At 35.5% G+C, this 22261-nt stretch overlaps 1 protein-coding gene across 8 annotated transcripts in view; it reads left to right on the top strand.

Annotated features, from left to right (window-relative positions):
* Positions 1–22261, top strand: part of NOL4 (nucleolar protein 4) — a 414205-nt gene that overhangs the window by 195147 nt on the left and 196797 nt on the right. For 6 of the 8 annotated variants that reach the window (XM_044920884.1, XM_044920883.1, XM_044920885.1 and 3 more), the window contains one exon: positions 10809–11092. In XM_044920884.1, coding sequence (XP_044776819.1) covers positions 10809–11092 — 284 coding nt within the window. Of the gene's footprint in view, positions 1–7297; positions 7317–10808; positions 11093–22261 lie in introns of those variants that run through there. The other 2 variants (XM_044920886.1, XM_044920887.1) reach the window with 1 other exon arrangement.

Consider the following 22261-nt stretch of genomic DNA (forward strand, 5'->3'; position numbering starts at 1 on the left):
TGTGCTATTAAATGATCATGTGACTAGATCAGGCCCACCCAGCTAAACTCCCTAATTAAGATCCACTGTGCCACATGACATTCCATAATCACAGGAGTGATATCTCACCATGTTTACGGGTTTTGGGAATCAGGATATAGAATCTCGAGGGGAAAGGCACTTTTTAGATTCTTCCTACCACAGCATCCACTGTAGTAGTGCTTTCAATAAGTAGTTGAAAAACATATAAAAGGATATAAAAAGATTCACAGTCCATTTTTTTAAGCAAACATTAAATAGATATGTGATTATCACTTCTTATGATTATCCAGTTCAACAAATAGAGTATTTACTATGTGGCGATCATAAGTTGGTAAAAGAATAAGAACTGGAACTTTCCCTTCAATAGCTTACATTTCATAATTAAATTCCTCTAGAGGTAGAGAAACATCTTTGATATTTTGATAATTTTGTCAAAAAGATTTCCCATATATTGTACAAAAATACCGATTCTGTGTAACTTCTAATCTTTGATCTTCTGACAGTTAACATCTTTAAATTTGATTCAACTGTATTTCTCCTCATAATCTCTGACAATGTTCTTTTCAGGTTTGGAGTCCTCTAGTCCTTTGACTATATTTTATTATGATTTCAAGTCCTTTCAAGGTATAAATTATATTTTTATTAAGACATAATCAAGTCACTTAACATTTCTGTTCCTCAGTTTTGTCAAAAGTAAAACAAATATTATACATTAGTTAAGGTTGCTTTTTTCAAGTTAAAAATTACCTTTGGCTAAATTAAGTGAAAACAACACAAAGAATGGGAATCTAATGGAGAGGTACTGGAGTTTCTGACAAAATTCATAGAAGAGTTGGTCACCCACTAATCTGAAAAAGTTAGGAACAAAAGACAGCCCCAGTTTTAGAAAAGTCATGGTACCTCCAGTGATAGTAATTTTTGTACTTTTTTCCTAGAGGTTAAGATAAAAAGACCTAGTTCCAATGACTCCCTTTTTCTGTCTCACAGCTCCAAATTTTTCTCATTTCCTGACATGATATGCCACCTGGAAAATACTCTAGGAAGGGATCCAATGCACTAGGTTTACAACTCAATGGGTGCTTAGTACCTACCATCATTTGGCTGCTAAAACACATACACACACACCATACCATTGTGTATCACACATCACATAACTTTTTCATATAGTCAAAGATAATCCTACTAAATAGTTACCACCTATTTCACATAAACCTCAACCAACCTCATTCTTCCCCAAATGGAAAGAAATCTAAGTCATGTCCAGCTATTGCATTCAGAGATGCTATTGAGGAGCCCCAATTTCTGAGGCCAGATCACCACATGATGTTCATTTCTTCTTTAGTTCTGTAACAATTGAAATTATGTGATTAATGGACTGATTAGTATATTTATCTACTACCACCACACCATATATACAACAGTGGAAATAAAACCTAAAGAAATGAGAAATGTGTTTTAATCTTCAGACACTTGACAGCAAACAAAGAAATCCAGATGAGTATTACACTCCTTTCTGCATCTAGTTCCAAAGCCATAGACAGTATGACTAACAAGCTCCACTATTCATTCCACATTGTCTTCTCTTTAGCTAGTGATTAAACAACTTAGAGTATTTTCCAGATGGTATATCATGTTAGGGAATGAGATTTTATCTCTGCCTATAAGGATTGCCTTGACCAATATTTTCCTTTTGGCAGAGTGAAATGAGAAATGCTTCAGGTGCTCTTATGGGCCTATGTCCCAGTCCATTTTGTTTTTTGGACATCTTTCATTCCCTTAGTATTCAGGATCAGTGATCACAGCCAACACACAGCTCTTCTTTTTATCTATTCTCATAGTGGCCTGCATGGTGTGAAACGGGCAGTTGTCCATTTTTATAGAAGTGTCCTTCTTACAGGCCAATGGAACCCATACCTGCAGAGAATTATGAGAAGTGTCACTGCCATCTCAGAAAAGCCTTGTCTTCCAGACTGATATTGTGGCTATGAGGGAGGCAGCCCCAAGAATCAGTAGCTGGTTTAGAGCATATATGACATCCTGAAAAGCAGCCCCTCAGGCTCAGATTGTATCTTTCAGTGGCATCATGGCTGAGTTTTTAATAGTTTATTCCATTATTTTAGAAGGTCCATAGTTTGTCAGTAATGGAGTAGAGAATAAGAGTAATAGCTCCATGGGAAATCCTCCAATTATTTCATTTATTTTAGTATGATGTGATTTCCTTGATTAAAATTAATGTGTGGGGGAAAAGGCTAGTATATGAAACATTCTGAGGGTTCTTATGCGGTGGTGGTGAAGGAAGAATGGATGAGTAAAATGCAGGACCAAGTCAAAAATAAGTGTCCGTTCTGCTGAGGACAAACTATCCTCTCTAATTAGAGGTGTCTAATATAATTGTTCTGCCCTGGCCTATTATGAAAGATCTATCAATATCATCCTTCCTTCAACTTCTATTAAAAAGTCCTCCAGACTTTCCCTTTTCAAGTCTCTACACCATTTGGCTACTGCCAAAGAAATATCACAAAAAATAACCTCTATCTTTGTTCTAAAGAGAATATACAACCAGACCTACTGTTCAAGTTTCACTAAATGGATTTCATTGTCCGTTTGGGCCTATCCATGAAAGCAACTGTACCATCATAGAGTTTCACAGAATCGTGGAAACCTGGCTGACATTTTTTATACTCAATTTTTCACAAAGAATTTCATTTAAGACAGTGTCTAGACAGAGATTAAAGAAGAAACTCTTGTATGGCAGGTCATGCTCATACACCACTGGGGCATGAATAGACTCCTTTCTATATATTGTACTTATGCTCAATGAAAGAGGGCTCCTAAGCGTGCATGAATTTGACATTCAGTGAACCAGGTGGTGCTCAGTTCATGATGGCCAGTTGGATAAAGAGTCAGGAGCTGTTATCAAAAAGCAAAGTTACCACAGGAAGAATACAGGGTCTGCCACTAAATCTTGTTTTTTACTGACAGAATTTCTCTGGTTGGAGATTAGCCCAAGCTCTCTGCCCAATCCTGAGCTGCTACAGATGCCTAGAGTACCATCTGATCTATTTTGCCTTCACAAATGTCAAGTGACGGGGCGCCTGGGTGGCTCAGTTGTTAAGCGTCTGCCTTCGGCTCAGGTCATGATCCCGGGGTCCTGGGATCGAGCCCTGCATGGGGCTCTCTGCTCCGTGGGAAGCCTGCTTCTCCCTCTCCCACTCCCCCTGCTTGTGTTCCCTCTCTTGCTGTGTCTCTCTGTCAAATAAAATCTTAAAAAAAACCCCAAAAAACAAATGTCAAGTGCAAAAGCCACTTTCATTGCAATCAAAACCAAATGAAACCTACTCAGTGATGTGCCTTCTTCTTAGTGATAAAGAGGTCAAGTTTCAGGAATTTATCCTTCACTTTGGAGGGGAAAATCTGAAGCCCTCTCTACTTTCTTACCCTCAGTATTCGTATTATCATTTTAAAATCAATGCCCTTTAACTTTTTTTATATATACCTAGATATACACACATATATATTTATTTATATTAGTAAACTCCTTAATGTGAATGTTTGACTTCAAAATATAGCATCATTCTTTTGTACATGTTTAAGATAGTATTACTAAATAGTACATAAGCTGGATTATAGTTTGCAAATACAAACAAAAATAGAAGATTACTTTTGTTGATTACTTATCTTTTCAAAGATTTTTGTGGTGTTAAGGACTTGGAAGTGTAAGACTTTTGTAATCAGCAATTAAAATTTTTGCATATAAGTAAACAAAATATAGAACACAGAACAGTGCTGTTTACTTAATAACAGTATTCTAGAAGATGAGTAAAATAGAAATCAAAGAATGGAAAAGTCATCAGAAGGATTTGAAGAAAGGAAATAAGAAAAATGAGGAAGAAATTTCTAGGTGGCAACTGCAAATGGACTAAGGCAGGAATGTGTCAGGGTCTTGGACTGGGGGAGGAATGGGACTGCCCAGCAAAGGATCGATCTATCTATCTATCTATCTATCTATCTATCTATCTATCTATCTATATCTGTCTATCATCTATCTATCCATCATCTTCATTTCAAGTTTTTATTTAAATTCTAGTTAGTTAACATACAGTGTAATATTGGTTTCAGGAGTAGAATTTAGTGATTTGTCACTTACATATAACACCCAGTGCTTATCACAAGTGCCTTACTTCATATCCATGACCCCTTTTGCCCATCCACTGCCCACCTCCCCTCCAGCAACCCTCAGTTTGTTCTCTGTAGTTAATAGTCTCTTACGGGGCACCTGGGTGGCTCAGTCATTAAGCGTCTGCCTTCGGCTCAGGTCATGATCCCAGGGTCCTGGGATTGGGCCCCACATCGGGCTCCCTGCTCGGTGGGAAGTCTGCTTCTCCCTCTCCTACTCCCCCTGCTTGTGTTCCCTCTCTCGCTATGTCTCTCTCTGTCAAATAAATAAAAAAATAAAAAAATAAATTAGTCTCTTACGGTTTGCCTCCTCCTCTCTTTTTTTCTTCCTTCCCCTATGTCATCTGTTTTATTTCTTAAATTCCACATATGAGCATATACTATTTGTCCTTCTCTGACCAACTTATTTCGCTTAGCATAATACACTCTAGCTCCATCCATCCTGTAACTCTAGTCTCATTGCAAATGGCAAGATTTCATTCTTTTTGATGTCTGAGTAATATTTCACTGCATGTATATGTGTATATATATATATATATATATATATATATATATATATATATATACATACGTATTGTGTAGATATATATATATACCACTTCTTCTTTATGCATTCATTAGTTGATGGACATTTGGGCTCTTTCCAGAATTTGGCTATTGCTGATAATGCTGCTATAAACATTGGGTATATGTGCCCCTATGAATCAGTATTTTTGTATCGTTTGGGTAAATACCCAGTAGTGCAATTGCTGGATCATAGGATAGTTCTATTTTTAACTTTTTGAGGAATCTCCATACTGTTTTCCAGAGTGGCTGCACCAGCTTGCATTCCCACCAACACTGTTAAGAAAGTTCCCCTTTCTCCGCATCCTCACCAACACCTGTTGTTTCCTGTGTTGTTAATTTTAGCCATTCTGACAGGTGTGAGATGGTATCTCATCATAGTTTTTTTTTATTTTTTTTTAAAGATTTTTTTTTTTTTTTATTTGAGACAGAGAGAATGAGAGAGAGCGAGCACATGAGAGGGGGGAGGGTTAGAGGGAGAAGCAGACTCCCTGCCGAGCAGGGAGCCCGATGCGGGACTCGATCCAGGGACTCCAGGATCATGACCTGAGCCGAAGGCAGTCGCTTAACCAACTGAGCCACCCAGGCGCCCTCTCATCATAGTTTTGATTTGTATTTCCCTGATGATGAATGACGTTGAGCATCTTTTCATGTGTCTGTTAGCCATTTGTATATCTTGTTTGGAAAAATGTCTCTTCATGTCTTCTGCCCATTTCTTAACTGGATTATTTGTTTTTTGGGCATTGAGTTTGATAAGTTCCTTATAGATTTTACTCTTTATCAGATATGTCATTTGCAAATATCTTCTCCCATCTGTAGGTTGCCTCTTAGTTTTATTGACTGTTTCCTTCACTGTGCAGAAGCTTTTTATCTTGATGAAGTCCCAGTAGTTCATTTTTGCTTTTGTTTCCCTTGCCTCCAGAGACGTGTCTAGTAAGAAGTTGCTATGGATGATGTCAAAGATGTTGCTGCTTGTGTTCTCACAAAGGATTTACTTAGACTGGATTGCCTGCTTCATGTTGCAGAGTAGAGGGAGCTATGGTGTAAGATGTAGAGTATGGACATATAATCTCACTCATATGTGGAACTTAAGAAACAAAATAGTTGAACATAGGGGGATAAAAGAGAGAGGAAAACCATAAATATACTCTTAACTATAGAGAACAAACTGATGGTTGCTGGAGGGGAAGTGGGCAGGGGAAGGGATGGGTTAAATGGGTGATGGGTATTAAGGAGGGCACTTACCATGATCACTGGGTTTTGTATGTTAAGTGATGAATCCCTAAATCCTATACCTGAACCTAATATTACACTGTATGTTAACTAACTAGAATTTAAATAAAAACTTGAAAGGAGAGAAAAAGATGTAGGGTATAGTCTAGCAATGGATATACTTCCATTTTTTTATAGGGGACCCTAGGCTGGGAGAAGACTTAGAGCAGAGGTCAAGAGTGACAAAGTGATGAAGGAGACTGGCCCCTAAATTCCATTTTGCAAATAGATTTTGAAGGATTTAAAAAAAAATTCTACTTTTTTTGGGTGTTAAGGTACCAATCTTTTGACACAGCATTATTTACATCTATATTTTGGATCTAAAAGTTAGCTTTATGGTGAGATATTAAAGGGAGGTTTTCTAAGGAGGCACCAAAGGACTAGAGGCGGAGGACTGTGGTGCATTTGGGGGAAAACCATAAAAAGCTTTTTGGACCCTATAAGCAGCTGACCTGGATTTTTGGACTAAATTTCCAAGTACTAATCTTAAAATGAGGATTATATATATATTTTCCTATTCATTTTTCCCAAGGCACTTGGCCTAAAGGCCATAATGAAGAACTACTGAAAGTAGCTGAATGAGAATGTAGGTCAGGTGCTTTGGGAGATTTCAAATATATATACATCACATTATGTTTATATATAGAGAGAACACATATATGTATATTTATATACTTAAATACACATCATACTTGCTGTTATGGGTTAATTATCCTTATATAGAGAGAGCTAACCATTGAATCTTGTAACGACATTAGACATAATTTAAACAAATAGTATTTCTAGGGTCTGTGCTAATTGGTGGAGGGAACGGGGAGTAGGAAAGGAGAAAGAAGAAAATGAATAGCTGGTCACTATGGTTAGTGTTACTGCACCTTACATGCAAGAGCCACAGCTGAGCTCACTTGGCTGGTCCTCTGCACAGCCCTAAATCCATCCCAGCAAAACCAACCTCAGAGCAATGCAACCCAAACATCCAATGGCCCTCCTGATGTCACTGGATGCCACACTACCTGTCATCATATTCCACATTCTCGTCTGTTGCTAGGTACCCTGGACATTCTTAATTTCCAGAGCTCTAGGTGCCGTTTTCTCCTTGGTCCTCAAACACAGAGTTTTTAGTTCCAATGCCATGGTACCCAGGCTGACACTTGAGAGAAGCACCAGTGTTCTGGGCCTGTGAACCTAAAGGCCATAACTACAGATCTCAACACTGTACCTTTTGTGTAGCAGCTTGGTACCCACACGCCAGCAGCCACTTAGGATGGAGCAAATTATCTTGGGTAAGGAAGCAGATTTCCCCTTTAATGCAATAAACTGATATGAGTTGGTTATGATAAATAGGAGTCTGAGATGTGTGGTTTCAAATGCTGAAAAAGTATCCTTAAAGAAGAGAAAATAAAAATCGTTAACATGGTTACAAGAAACCAGACAATAAAAAATGGTTAATTTAGCTTCAGTTTAGTGTCTGCTCACTCTTTATATTGAATTTTTCTAATATAGATATCAAAAACTTTGTTTTAAATTTTGATTTATAAGATAGTGGCATGTGACATTACTGGTTCTTTTACTATTTAAATGATAAAATGTGTGAATATATATTTTATACAAATAAGTAAATCATTCATTTGTTCTTCATAAAACATACTGATTTACTCATGAATGAAATATGGAAAGCTGTGGAATTTAGTTACCTTGGTAACATCTGGAGTGAACTACTCTGTCTAAAAATATTTTCTCTTTTATTGTTTATACTTTATACCAAAATTATAAAGACATGACTTTTATTAAAGATTCTCCTGATAGGTAATAATGTTTATTTTATTTGAAATGTGAATAAATGGTACACTAGTTACTAAATATGTATGACGATTTCAGACTAAAGATACAGATATACTATTTTAATTTTTAACTATAAAAGATATTGGATTTGTTTTATGCTAGTATAGATTTGGTTTTATTTTATTTTACTTTTTAAAAAAATTATTTATTTATTTACTTATTTATTTAAGAGAGAGAGCGAGCAAGAGAGCACAAACGGGGAAGGAGCAGAGGGAGAGGGAGAAGCAGGCTCCCTGTCAGGGAGCCTGACAGAGAAACGGGCTCGATCCTAGGACCCTGAGATCATGACCTGAGCCAAAGGTAGATGCTTAACTGACCGAACCACTCAGTAAAATGTAATATACCTTTAGGGTTATTCATTCTTTTAACATATTGATAAAATTTTCTTACATAAAATATTTAGCATTTTTTAAAAATTCTAGTACACAAATGTTAAATCACACTTTTCTTCATGAATTTAATAATTGGACTGGAGTGTATCCATTATGCTTTTCTTTGGACTTTTGTGGAAAGAAAGAAATAATCAGAAATGACCTTGCATACTTTAGCTTTGGATTTGACTTCACATAAAGGACATGCACAATTTTCTGAATTACTTATGTAAATTATTCCCCTAATTCTTTATTTCAAAAACCTTATATATTTCATAATTAAAAGAATGTTTTTGATTTCTCAATAGCTATGGAAAGTGCTATGTCATATTATTTATGACTGGGTTTCCCTAAATTCTCTTATGTTTGCTTTCTTTCCACATGAAGTCTTTTGTTGAATGGGATGTAAAAGGAGTAATTTATTAGTAGAATCTTGCCATTTGAATATGTTTTAACTTTTTCACAAAATAGTTTTAAAATATTGTTTTTAAAATTTAACTTTTTAAAATATTATTTTGCTGAAAATTAAGCTTAATGCCCTTTGTTTTTATTTTCCACTGGAGCTGGAGATCTGGGCTTCCTCCTGGACCCTTGTCTGTCCTACTCTCAGTCTTTACCTGTTCTTTTCTTATGATTATTCTAGTCCCCGCTTGTTCTACACTATTGTTGCTTTAGTTTGGGCTTTCAACAATGCTGATTCAGATGGCTTCTAGAACTCTTAACGGTTTTCCATTTTGTCACCATCATCCCAAACTCCTCATAAGAGTCAGAGTAATCTCCTTAAAAGATTTTTTTTTATATATCACCTCCAACAATAAAATTGCTCCTATTTGCTCCCAAGGTCCAAGCCAAGCTCTTGATTATACAAAGCACATCCTCTGCCTCCATATCTAGGTTTCCCTTTCTGACTGTTTTGTTTGCACTCAACACCCCAACCTTATTTCTCATCTGCCCTGCACATTCTGTCCTCGAAGATATTGCACCTACTGATCTCTACGTTGCAAACGCTGTCCCCCAACTTCTTCACCTGGTTAAGGCTTACTCATCTTTTGAAATTCAGCTCATATGCCACCTTCTTTAGGAAAACTTCTGTGGTGTCCTTACCCCCTTGTTTTGAATCAAAGCCTTTTTCCTCTGCATTTTAGTTGCATGTTTGTTTGTTTTTTTTTTCATGTCTTTTAATTATTTGTGAACTCATTGAAGGCAGAGTCTCTGTTGGCCAAATTATTTAACCCCCTTCTGGCCAAGTGTAGGTATTCAATAAATGTTGAATAAATGAATGAACAGGTGAATGATACCACTCCTTCAGAATTTAAATATTATTTTCATGAATTTAATTGATTAGAAGGCATTAAATATTTCATTGCATCCTACAAAAATAAAGCAAACTTGAGAATGTTCAGAAATCAAAATATTACTCTTGCGCACTCATATTTATATGGCTTCATCAATAACCCTTAACTAAAGGAAACAATTGAACACCTTCGTCCTTCATAATCCTTTAAAATTAATATAAAAATGAAATTAAGAGAAATAGAATTTTATTGTTTCATGTAAATTTTGTTTCTTACTCTAATTGTTATTGGTGTGTATTTCTAAACAAGCTTATCATTTATTTTAAAGCCAGAAAATTTTGACTAATTTTGTTTCTTCTCTTCCCTGTTTTGCTTTTTATTTATTTATTTTATGTTTTTATTCCTACAGTTATTTTATTTTTGTTATTAGAAAATTATATATGTTGTAAATAATAAAGAATATTTAAAAATCTAGTGCCATTCCAGTTAAGAAGAAATTAATATTAACATTTTAGCCTACATATTTTCACTCTTCTCCCTCTATATGGGTATGTGTTTTCTTTTTAGAAAATTGGGATCATTTGACCATTTTTGTAGCTAGCTTTTTCCGTTTAACACTTCACACTTCCCATTAATATTAATGGAAAAATATTCCACATTTCCCATATTCTAATCATTCCAACATGTATTGAGCCAATTTTTTATTTTTGGTAATTTCTGTCACTTCTGGATGTTTGCTATTATAAACAACACTGATATAAAGGCCTTTTTACCTACACAGAAATGCACACAATGAAGTCCCAGAAGTGTAATGACTGGAGCAAAGGTTATGAGCGCTTTTAATGTTTTAGATGCATATTAAACACTCATAAAGCTTGAACCAACATACACCCCACTAGCAGGATAAACAATGCTTTTATCAGAGAATTTTCACCAAATCTGGATATTCTCACTAGAAAAACAAACTCTATGCAAATTAATTAACAAGTTTTCTTTGTTTCAATTTGCTTTTCTTTGAGATCGCATTTGAGATTGAACTGTTTTCCCTCTTTTATCTTCTTCTTATCATTTTACTTCATTTCTTGTGCCTAAAGGTACCTACTAGATTACAAATAACGACTGCTTCACAAGTTTATTTGTAGGGATAAATTACACAGGAGATGTAAAATTACCACAATGCCAAGCACATAATAGGAGCTCAGTAAATGTTAGTTGAAGTAGAAACTGAATGGCACATTAATTAAAATCACACTGTTCTTTCCAACAGATGATTCTGCTGCGGAGAGCTTTAACGGCAATGAGACTCTGGGGCACAGTTCAGTTGCTTCAGGGGGAACACACAACAGGGAGATGGGTGACTCCAATGGTGACGGCAAAACTGGGCTGGGGCAGGAGGAGCAGCCTCTGAACCTGAGTGACAGTCCCCTCTCAGCACAGCTGACTTCGGAATACACAATAGATGACCACAGCAGTAATGGAAAAAACAAATACAAGAATCTCCTAATTTCTGACCTCAAGATGGAACGAGAGGCAAGAGAAAATGGAAGCAAGGTAAGGTCACGTTACAATTTTCAGCGTTTCTAAGTTTGTCATGAAGGTCATAAAGAAATACATATTTATACGAGAGATGAAGATTGTTGTTGCTAAAACCATTTTAAACAAATCTCAGTAATACGTTGCCAAGAGATTTATAACCATAGATATCCTGTGTCCATATAAGCAATAATTTTCAGGAATAACAGTGAGCAAAATGGATAGTATTTCAGACAAGGCTGTTGGTATGTGGGGTTTTTTAAATTTAAATTCAATTAGCCAACTATAGCACATCATTAGTTTCAGATGTAGAGTTCAGTAATTCATCAGTTGCATGTAACACCCAGTGCTCACCACATCACATGCCCTTCACGTTTGTGTGTTTTTATACATGAAATCACTTGATGTAATGTTTCTCCTTCATATAATTCTCCTTCATATAATTTTCTTATGGGTCTGTCTCTGGGAGTTTGTTGAGCTCAGTTGTGAAAGTTTAGCTTTCAGAACACAATTATGGACTCTAAAAAGATCACTATCTAGTTTCTCCTAGACTGAATAGGTGTACGCCGTAATAAAGTTTCAATTACACTCTCAAGTTTGCTTTAGAGACCCAGGGACTTTGGTCAATAATTTACTCCCCATACGTGGGAGAAATGTGTCAGTGTTCTAGATGAAGCTTGCAGATTAAATAACTGCTGGAACAAGTAATTTATCACAAACTGTATCCTACAAAAGACAGAAACGTTTCAGACATATCTAAATTTCTAGATTCTTTACATTAGAATAAATTACAATCCTCCCCATTCCCAATTGATTTATTTATTTTTTTAATTTTTATTTTTTGGTCCTTCTATTTTGATTTCTATCTCTTCACACCCATTTTCAGAAATACTGCCAATTCTTTTTTTGTTTGTTTTTATTTAAATTCTAATTAACATACAGTGTAATATAGTTTCAGGTGTACAATGTAGTGATTCAACACTTCCATGCAACACCTGGTGCTCATCACAGGTGCACTCCTTAATCCCCATCACCTATTTAATCCATTCCCCACCCACCTCCCTTCTGGTAACCATCAGTTTGTCCCATTTGATTTCTTAAAAAAAAAAAAAAAATTAACTTCACATTTCTATCAGTTTGAAATAATGCATGCTGGTGATTTTTGTTCTGTAATTTTTGAATGTATACTTTGGAACACAGAAAGATTTTTATGGAATATACATTTTGACTCCTTCCTCCCACCCCTCCTCCACTTCTAAATTAGAATTGAAGAACTGATCTTTTGACATAGATCTTAAAGCAAAATGTCTTAATTTGAATTAATTTCTGAATTTGCTGAGGCACCATACTTCCTAAATTGGCTCTATTTAAATCCTCTTGCTTGCCTGAGGGTATGTTGTTTTATCCTCTTTTAAGCAAGTCACTGACATCATCAGACACTTAAGCATTTCTGCCTGAGGGAGGCTGCTACAACTTTTGCTGGGGTAAATGCGCAAATATTCTCTCCAGTGGTTTAAAGCCAAATCACACAAGCACAAATGAGTTTGTATTCACTAACATGATCTGAATCAAGGTTGTATTTTACAGAACAAAATAACCTTTAAGTGCTCTGGCCATCTACATTGTCTGTCTGGTCTTTATAAACATCCTTTTTATGCCATGTATCTGTTGAGTATTTTTCTCAAATTATTCAGTGGTTTGCTCTTCTCTTCTATATCCCTGTATTCATTATAATGATAGGAACTATGCTCATTTGAAACACACTGTTGCACATTTTAAACAAAGTGAAGTTACTTTTCCACTCTCTAAGACGAAGTTGTAAAAAGCACAGATTGAACTTGGGCTATATGTGAAGAGTAAGATGAGAAATGGACCCGGGGAGGAGACATACCTGAGGAACGAAATATTTAATGGTTTGGTAAAGGAAGGAAAGCTGTATGTGAAAGTAGCCAGAGATACAGAAGAAAAATCAGAAGGGCATAGTGTATGGAAGCTAAGTGTAGTCTACCTTTCAAGAGAGTGGTCTGCTCTGATGGACAATGCTGATATACCAAGTAAGACAAAAATAGAAAATAGTTACGTCTGTGAGAGTAGTTTTAGAACACTTTGGGAGCAGAATCCAGAGTGATTCTTTATTCATTCCTTCAAGGATAACAGAATAAAAGAATATATTCAATATCTGCCATACTTGCACTCATGAAGTAGCAGAGACAACTCAGTGAGGAGTCTTTATTCATAAGACCTTTGAGAAATTGTTTTGGTAAAAAGGGGTACATATACATAGAAAAGTTTCTTAGTAAGAGTATAGGCAAATACCCATTTCTGTGTTAAAACCCTGGGAGTTCAAAGTAAGAAAATACTATTTCTATTGAAGTAATAAAGAGGGCTTCCCTAGAGGAAGTAGCAGCCTCCCTCAGGCAGAAATGCTTAAGTGTCTGATGATGTCAGTGACTTGCTTAAAAGAGGATAAAACAACCAACACTCAGGCAAGCAAGAGGATTTAAATTCTTGAACTTTGAAGGAAATATAAGATTACCATTTTTTCAGAAGGGCTCTCCTGTTGGACATTGTGAAGGGCCTGGAATGCACAGGGAAGATGAGCTGGTCTCATAGGTTAGGGAACCATTGTCTCTTTGGAGCTAGGTAGGACTTCATAACACGCACGATGTTTGAGGAAGAACCCAGTATCATTATGCAAGATAGACTATTTGCCACCAATTAATTAATGTATTCAATGAATATTTACTGAAGGACTCCTACATGCAAGGCACTGTTGTAGAAAGCAAAAACATGGAAATGAGCAAACTAGGGGCTCAGCCCCTCAAAAGTTTAAAGTCTAGCAGGAAAGAAAGGCAAATCCATGATTATAATCTGATTCCATAAGTAATATGATGGGCAAATGAATGGCAAGGTGAAATCAGAAAAGAAAGGTGGGGCACCCATGGGACTATAATGATTTTTAAGGAAGATTTTATAGAGAGATGAATGCCAGCATGAATGTGAAGTGTAAGTAGAAGTTATTCAGATGGAGAGGATTATTTATGGTAGAGCATGTGTAGAGGCATGGAGCCACGAGAGAGCATACTTGGCATGGAGATTTGCAAGGATCTTAGAATGGCCACAGCAGAGAATATGGTGGAGAAATGGAGTACAGAGAGGTTCCATCAGCAAAGTCTTCATGGGCCAGTTCAAGGATTTATGATTGTATCCCATAGCCAAGTTGAGCGTGATAAAGTTGTGGTCAGCTTGCAATTTTAGAAAGATTATCCTGGCTACATCAGATCAGATAAATAGGATAGGGACTAGGAAATAAAAAAGACAGAAAACTGGTTAGAGAGCTATTATGGCATTCCAGGAAGAAAATAATGCAGGAATACAAAATAAAATGAACATATTACTTTTGCTCTTTTGATACTGTATTTGTGGGATATATAGCTTGAGAGATTTTATATTGCCGAACTCCTAGGAATGTTTTTCGCATACACTACAGTGTGAAAAACCTCTTTATACATCCCATTAGGATGTAAATTCTATGAGTATGGGAATGATATCTACCTTGCTTACTGAGGTATGTCTAGCACCTGGCTTAATATCTGGTACATAGTAGGTTCTCAAATATTTTGAAGAAATAAAGTTTTATCAAATATGGGAAGTGAAGCAGAGAACATTCATGAATGACTCTGGCCTTATTGGCTTGATTGACTAGGTGGATGGTGACACCATTTTCCAAGATTCAGAATGAGAAACATTTGAAGAAGTGCTTTTTTGATACATAAGGTTAACCGTGCCTATGGAGTATCCACGGGATATGTTTAATAGGCATCAGGGATATATGTTTCAGCTCAGAAGAAATGTCCAGATTGGAGAAAGAAACATGTGAAAGGTTTCGAAGTGCAGCCTAAAGCTCTTGTGGTTGATGAGATCACCTCAGAAGAGCATAGACTGAGGAGACAAGGGTCAAAATATATCATCCTACAGAAGAATATCGGCCCATCAAGAACAGGTGGCATAAAAGGAGTTTGTGGAGGGGAAAATGGAGATGTTTTAGAAGCCAAAGTGTGGGGCATTTCGAAACTGATGTGTAGTTAAATGGAGTAATCCTTAGGTGAAGTTACATAGGTCTAAACCCAGGCGATGGTTAGGAAGAGTTAATGCTAAGTAAGAGTTGGAGTTAGAACACGTGGCAGAAGAAGGGGCAGAATTAGTGGGGAAGTGGATTGGAGACGGTTATAGAGGCTGGATAGGGAAGCTGAATCATCTTAATTGTGAAGGAGACTGTGTCTGGAATTTTGTTTTAGGGCTTCTTCTTGCAATGTGAATTTGTATGCAGAGAGCTCTGGGGTTCTTGGCTTTGGATCAATACTTGCTGTACCTGAGGCTGCCAGGTGAACTTCATATGAGAGGTTTAGCACTCATCTTTCACTTAACACTACCTCTTGTAGTCCTTAGAAATGTTCCAACACTTATGTACAAATTTATAGAGTGACGCTACCAATTTCTTCTTCCAGTATTGTTCAGGGTAGCCTCTGTAATAACTTGGAGAAATATAAAAGCTTAATTATATAGTATATTTGAAAAACTTAGATTTCTGTGAGTTTGATATTGACCTATTTCAAAATTTTATTGTGAATAATATCAAACAAAAATGATTATAAAGCATTTAAATCTGAACAGTGAATAGAAATGCTTAAAAAGAATAGCTGAGCTGGACTATGCCATTTACCGATTGCTTGTTATTATGCAAATTCACTCACTAGACCAGTGAATCATATTAATCAATCTAAAGAATAAATATATTGCATTGAAAGAGCTTAGGTGATATTTATTTTCTGCTTGAATATGGCCACATTTTTAGAGGACAACTAGTAACATGAGAAATCAGAAGAAAGTAGAAATATTGATTAAAAGCTTAGAAAATGAGACTCCTGAGTAAGTGTAAAGGAACAAGTTATATAGGAAAAGAAAGGTTAAGAAGACACAAATTTGGATATAAATATGTTTCAAATTATTAAGTGAGAATAAAAACAAAACAAAATGTAATAGAGGGAATTATGTAACTTAAAAACACTATCATTGATTTTTTTTTTCTTTTTGGTTTTCTCTTTTTCTTTTGGTATTTGTGACCTAGCTGCATTATACTTAAATATGGTAAAATATTCTGAATCAACCTCCCAAAAGAATAATGTTTCAAGTAATAACTGTGGTAGGAGGGTGATTATTGTTTGAGGGTTAATGTGTCACTGTGGTTACTGCATATTTGGTTTGGTTTTTGGCTCAGTTCCAAGATCCTTCAATCTTCACTTTATTAAAACAATATTTTTCTCTAAAGTGGTCCATGTGACACTTTTTCAATGAATCTTTCCTTTAAATTCTTACCAAAATGGGTATTGACATTCAAATTAAAGTTTATAAAATACTTATCATAATTACCATTAATAATTACTATGTAATTTTATTTAGACATGATGAATGGAAGTAGCACATTTTTCTAAATATCTTTGTAATATTTAGGTGTAAGGAGATTGCCTTTTAAAACATAAGAGCCATGGATTTACTTTTGGAACAATGTTATCTTGGTCTTTGTTGTGTGGATATTCTAGCTCATTATTGTTTTAACTTGATGATTTTCTTTTCTTTTTTTTTAAAACATTTATTTATTTATTTATTTATTTGAGAGAGAGAGAATGAGAGACAGAGAGCACGAGACGGAAGAGGGTCAGAGGGAGAAGCAGACCCCCCCACTGAGCAGAGAGCCCGATGTGGGACTGGATCCTGGGACTCCAGGATCATGACCTGAGCTGAAGGCAGTCGCTTAACCAACTGAGCCACCCAGGCTCCTAACTTGGTGATTTTCAATATCTAGCTTCTTGGTGTTATATAAAGATTTGGGCACAGATCTTCTTCAGGGTAGAAACAACAGTGTATATTCAACAAATATGCCTCATGTGCTAGGCACTGTCCTGGGTGCTAAAAAAAAAAAAAAAAAAAAAGTTTATGTCATTAAGAACTCACAGGGCGCCTGGGTGGCTCAGTTGGTGTCAGGATAGGGTAGGCTATGGATGCCCTTTTAAAGCTTGAACTTCACTCTGTCGTTGACAGGGAATTTCTTAGGATGGAGGATAGGAAAATAGCATGATCAAATTGTGTTTTGGGGTAGATCATTATGGCATCTTTGTTACAAGATGGCTTTAAGTGGCATAAAAAGGGAGGAAGCTATTAACAGGATGAGGTCTTGCCTTAGTGAGGTGGTGGTAGGAATGGAAAGGAAAGCAAAGAATTAAGAAATACTTAGATTGTTAAATGGGCAGGGTTGGGAGTTTGATTAGGTAAGTGATGGAGGGTGTGAAAGACTTAGAGCCAGGAGATAAAGGATATATTAGTTCTGATATTAAGATGTTATGTCAACTCTAACAATGATGAACACTTACTTGGGTATGCTTTCACATTCACAACTCAAACCAACTCCATGTGGTAAAGAGAGCAAGTGTAATTAGCAGCCGTATTTAAACATAAGTGCATAAAATCTAATGGATGCTAAGCTATTTAACTAATATTAATTATATACTTAGTTAAGTGATAGAGCCTGGTGTTGAACACAGGTCTTCTGACTTCGCAGCCCATGTGCTTTTCACCATATCCACATACTGGTTGATGTTGTGTAGGACTAGTTATCTCTGTGGACCATATGGTGACTATGATGAGCACGCTCTCCAGAGAGGCAGAGATTTAAAACAATTAGTGAATAGCTCCTTGATAAATGGCACATATTTGCAGTGGCATTTATTATGCATATATTTGTTTTGCCCTCCTATATGAATTATTTTACATAAAAATAATATACTAGTGCTTCTATTAGAAAACTAAGCATGTATCCATTGTTGCTTTTTGTGCATAAATGTAAATAAATGGGTAGTTGAGTTAAAGTGGGTCCTTGAAAAGCCCCAAGGTAAATTTTAGACTTCTATTTTGCTAACTACCAATTTAAGATGACATCTTCATATATTTTACATATATACATATATATTTACATATGTATTATATATAGAGTGTGTGTATGTGTTTTATAAAATATAAAGTTATGTGGACTTCAGTTCTGCTCATTATTGGACATATTTTTTCCTTCTGTCCTTAGAAGATCTTTTTTTAATCAAAAGATATATAAGAAGGATATAGTATCATATGATTTTTTTGTAGTGTTTATCATATTTGCAACCTAAATTTAAATGTGTATAATGCTTTAGCAAAAAAAAAAAAATATGCCTTATTCAGGGACCATTAAATTAACTACTCTGTAGAATAATATAATTTTAAAACTGCCTCATTTTCCAGATGAAGAAATTAAGACCCATTCAAGTGACTCCTAACACCCAGATCTGTGTCCTTCTGAATCATCATGCTGTCATGGTTACCACCTGCATGTGCTTATATTCTTGACATGTTATTATAGGAAGAGAAGGGGTAAAGTCAACATCTCTGAGTGCCTACTATGCACGATCTAGTCTATGTTTGTTCATTTCACATTTGTTATCTCAGGAGAATGGAGAAGACAAGGGGCTTCTAAAATTTATACCCTGAAATGTGCAAAGTGAAGTTGATTTTAATTCTCCATATGCAGCAAAATATACATTTTGAGTTCCCTTTTAAAGATATGAGTTCAATCAGTTCAATACAAAATCTCAACTGATCCTTCAGCCATCAGTGCTATGCATTGATAAGTAATCTGGCTAGAGTAATACATTATATTTTTGGCCAAAATACAAAACCAAGGAAAATGACCAGTTATTATCTTTATCTTTATTTGATGGTTAATCAATAGCTCAAAAAGAAATAGGGTTGTATTTCGTATGCTTTGTGTAATTTTGTTTTGTTTTGTTTTGGGTTGGGTTTTTTGTTTTTGTTTTGCCTGTGTATGTTTATTTGTCTGTCTTACATTTGTATTCTGTCTTTTGGGATAAGATAAAATGTTTGATATTTTTTAAAATATCATTTGGTCTGTAGGTTATCTTGAGAATGGTAGAGGAACTCTAAGTGAGAGAACTATAATTAGTATACCCAGAAGTAATTCATACACATCTCAAAATAATTGGTATTACCAGGACTCCTTGTGAAGCACTTTGATATTGACCCCAATTTGGGGAAAGAATAAAAGAAGAAATACCAGAAACCAAGAGTAATATATTATAATTTGTCTCAATATAATAAATTTATATTGTTTTCACTAATATTAAATATTTGATGAGTCTTAAAGTATATTCCTGAAAGCAATTATCTGTAACCTTGTTATTAGTATGATTTTTAAAAAATATTTTTGAATTGAAGATCTTGGGGTTATTTGGAATTGAGAGAATAACATGGATGAGAGTTTAAAGAAAAGGATCAAGTAATAAGTCACAAACTTTCATCCCAAGGAATAATAATGAAAGGTAACATAATTGAGTTCTTACCATGAGTTCAGGCAGTATTCTAAAAACTAACTCATGTAATCCTCATATAACCCAATGGAATTAGGTTCTGTTATTATTCCCATTTTTACAGATGGGAAAACTAAGACCCGGTGACATTATAAATATGGTTACACTAAGAATTTCTAGGATTTGGATTTAAGCCCCCAATCATTTGGGCCACATTTCAAACATACAATTTGAGTTAAGATCATGGTGTAGGGCCTGAAAATGAGCAGCATATTTAACTTGGTGCTGAGACCCCCAGATGCTATTTTATGGCTCACGATTACTATTTGATCAGGAAGCCACACGGATCAACTCTGTGACCTGGAGCAAGTCTTTACCTTTTAAGCCTGGATATTTCATTAGTTACATGGGGATAATAATACTTAACCTATAGACAATTGTGACAATTGTTTATATAAGCACATAATAAATGGAATTGCTGTGGTGGTTGTTACTGGCTCCAGAGTTTGGGGCTTAGCTAAATCTTGCAAAAACATTCTTGACTCATAAATATTTATTTGGAAAGTTGAATATCCCTTTTTTATAGCCTACCAAGTACTTACTGAGATTGGCAATTTGGAGAAGCGTTTTACTTTATCTTATCTAGCAAATACTATCTTTTCTTCCTTTATTCCTTCTTCCTTCCTTATTTCCTTTTAGTTACACTTATTTTCTAGGCATCTGGAATATATAATACATTCCCAGAGGTATTTTATAGGCATTTATTCTAGGACCTGTTTCTGTGAATATGTAACAGGCACTCATGGAAATAGATCCTAGGATACCTTGCAATTTCTGCTTGTTAAAATCTTCCTGACCCTGTTGGAATCTGTCCAATTCAAATGTCACTTCCTTTATAGTATCTGTCTTGATTACCTCAGCGGGGGGGGGGGAAAAATCTTTTCTGAACTTCTAGGGAGAAAGATCCATGAGGAATAAGGACAAGGAGGCAGAATGATAAATTGTGTGGGTGGTGGATTGTATGGTTACACCTTAAAGTGATTTACATGCATAAAACTTACTCCTTACAAAAATGTTTGTTGAACAAAAATGATGCAGGATGTGGGAATAAATCTTATTGATCTTACCCCACCCACTTTCTTATATCAACACTTTCCTCACATTGCCACTTGGCTTCCCCAAACTTCCTCCTATGTAGCTGACTCTGACCTTAATCTGGAATATGAGTATGTCCTATTCCAGGTAATATGTATACAATCTTATTTCTCTGGGCCTTAGAGTCTCATTATATTTCACCATAGTGACTCAATTGAATATGACATCAAAAACCAACAAATCGGGGGGGGGCCTGGGTGGCTCAGTCATTAAGCGTCTGCCTTCGGCTCAGGTCATGATCCAGGCTCCTGGGATCGAGCCCCGCATCCGACTCCCTGCTCAGCGGGAAGCCTGCTTCTCCCTCTCCCACTCCCCCTGCTGTGTTCCCTCTCTCGCTGTGTCTCTCTCTGTCAAATAAATAAATAAAATCTTTAAAAAACAAAACAAAACAAAACAAATCCAACAAATGGGGTTACATCAAATATAAAAGCTTTTGCACAGCAAAGGAAACAATCAAAATGAATAGGCAACCTAGAGAATGGGAGAAAATTTTGCAAACCATATATCAGATAAAGGGTTAATATCCAAAATATATAAAGAATGTGTAACAACTCAGTAACAAAAACAAAAAAGTCAGATTTAAAAAGAGGCAGAAGAACTAAATAGACATTTTTCCAAAGAGGTCATCCAAGTGGCCAAAAGGACATGGAAGGATGCTCAACATCACTTATCATCAGAAAAATGGAAATCAAAACCACACTGAGATATCATCTCACACCTGTTAGAATGCCTATCATCAGGAAGACAAAAGAAGATAAGTATTGGGGAGGATGTAGAGGAAAGGGAACCCTTGTACAATGCTATAGGAATGTAAATTTGTTCAGCCACTATGGAAAACCATATGGGGGTTTTTCAAAAAATTAAAAATAGATCTACTGTATGATCCAGGAATTCCACTTCTAGGTATATGTCTAAAAGAAATGATATATATCTCCTATCTTCTATATCTTAATTGTTTTATATATATAAAACATATATATATATATATATATGAATATTATTCAGCCATGAGAAAGAGGGACATCTTGCTATTTGCAACAACATGGATGGACCTTGAGGACATTATGCTAAGTGAGATAAGTTAGACTGAGATAAGTTAGACAGAGAAAGACAAATACTATGATATCACTTATATGTGGAATCTAGGAAAAAAAAAAAAAAGCCAAACTTGTAAAAACAGAGAATAAGATAGTGTTTACCAGGGAGCGGTGGGGGGTGGGAAAACAAGACAGATGTTTCAGGATACAAACTGGCAACAAATAGTAAATAAGTCTTTGAACTCTAATGCACAATGTAGTGAATATAGACAACAATATCATATTATAATAATCAAACTTGCTGAGAGACTTGATCTCGATTATTGCCATCACTAAAAAGAAATGATAATTATGTGGTGTGATAGAGGTGCTAATTAGTGTTATAATGCCAATCATATAACTATATGTGAATGTATCAAATTGACATATTATACAGTTTAAATTTACACAATGTTATATGTCAAATATATTTCAATTAACAAAAAAACAGTGACTCAAATGAATTGAATTTCTAATATGATGATTGATGAGCATAGCATCATTGCAGGCTGGTAAAAGAGATATTTGGGAGTTTATGAGGTCTT

This window comes from Neomonachus schauinslandi, chromosome 14 (genome assembly GCF_002201575.2).
Source record: "Neomonachus schauinslandi chromosome 14, ASM220157v2, whole genome shotgun sequence".
Taxonomy (NCBI): Eukaryota; Metazoa; Chordata; class Mammalia; order Carnivora; family Phocidae; genus Neomonachus; species Neomonachus schauinslandi.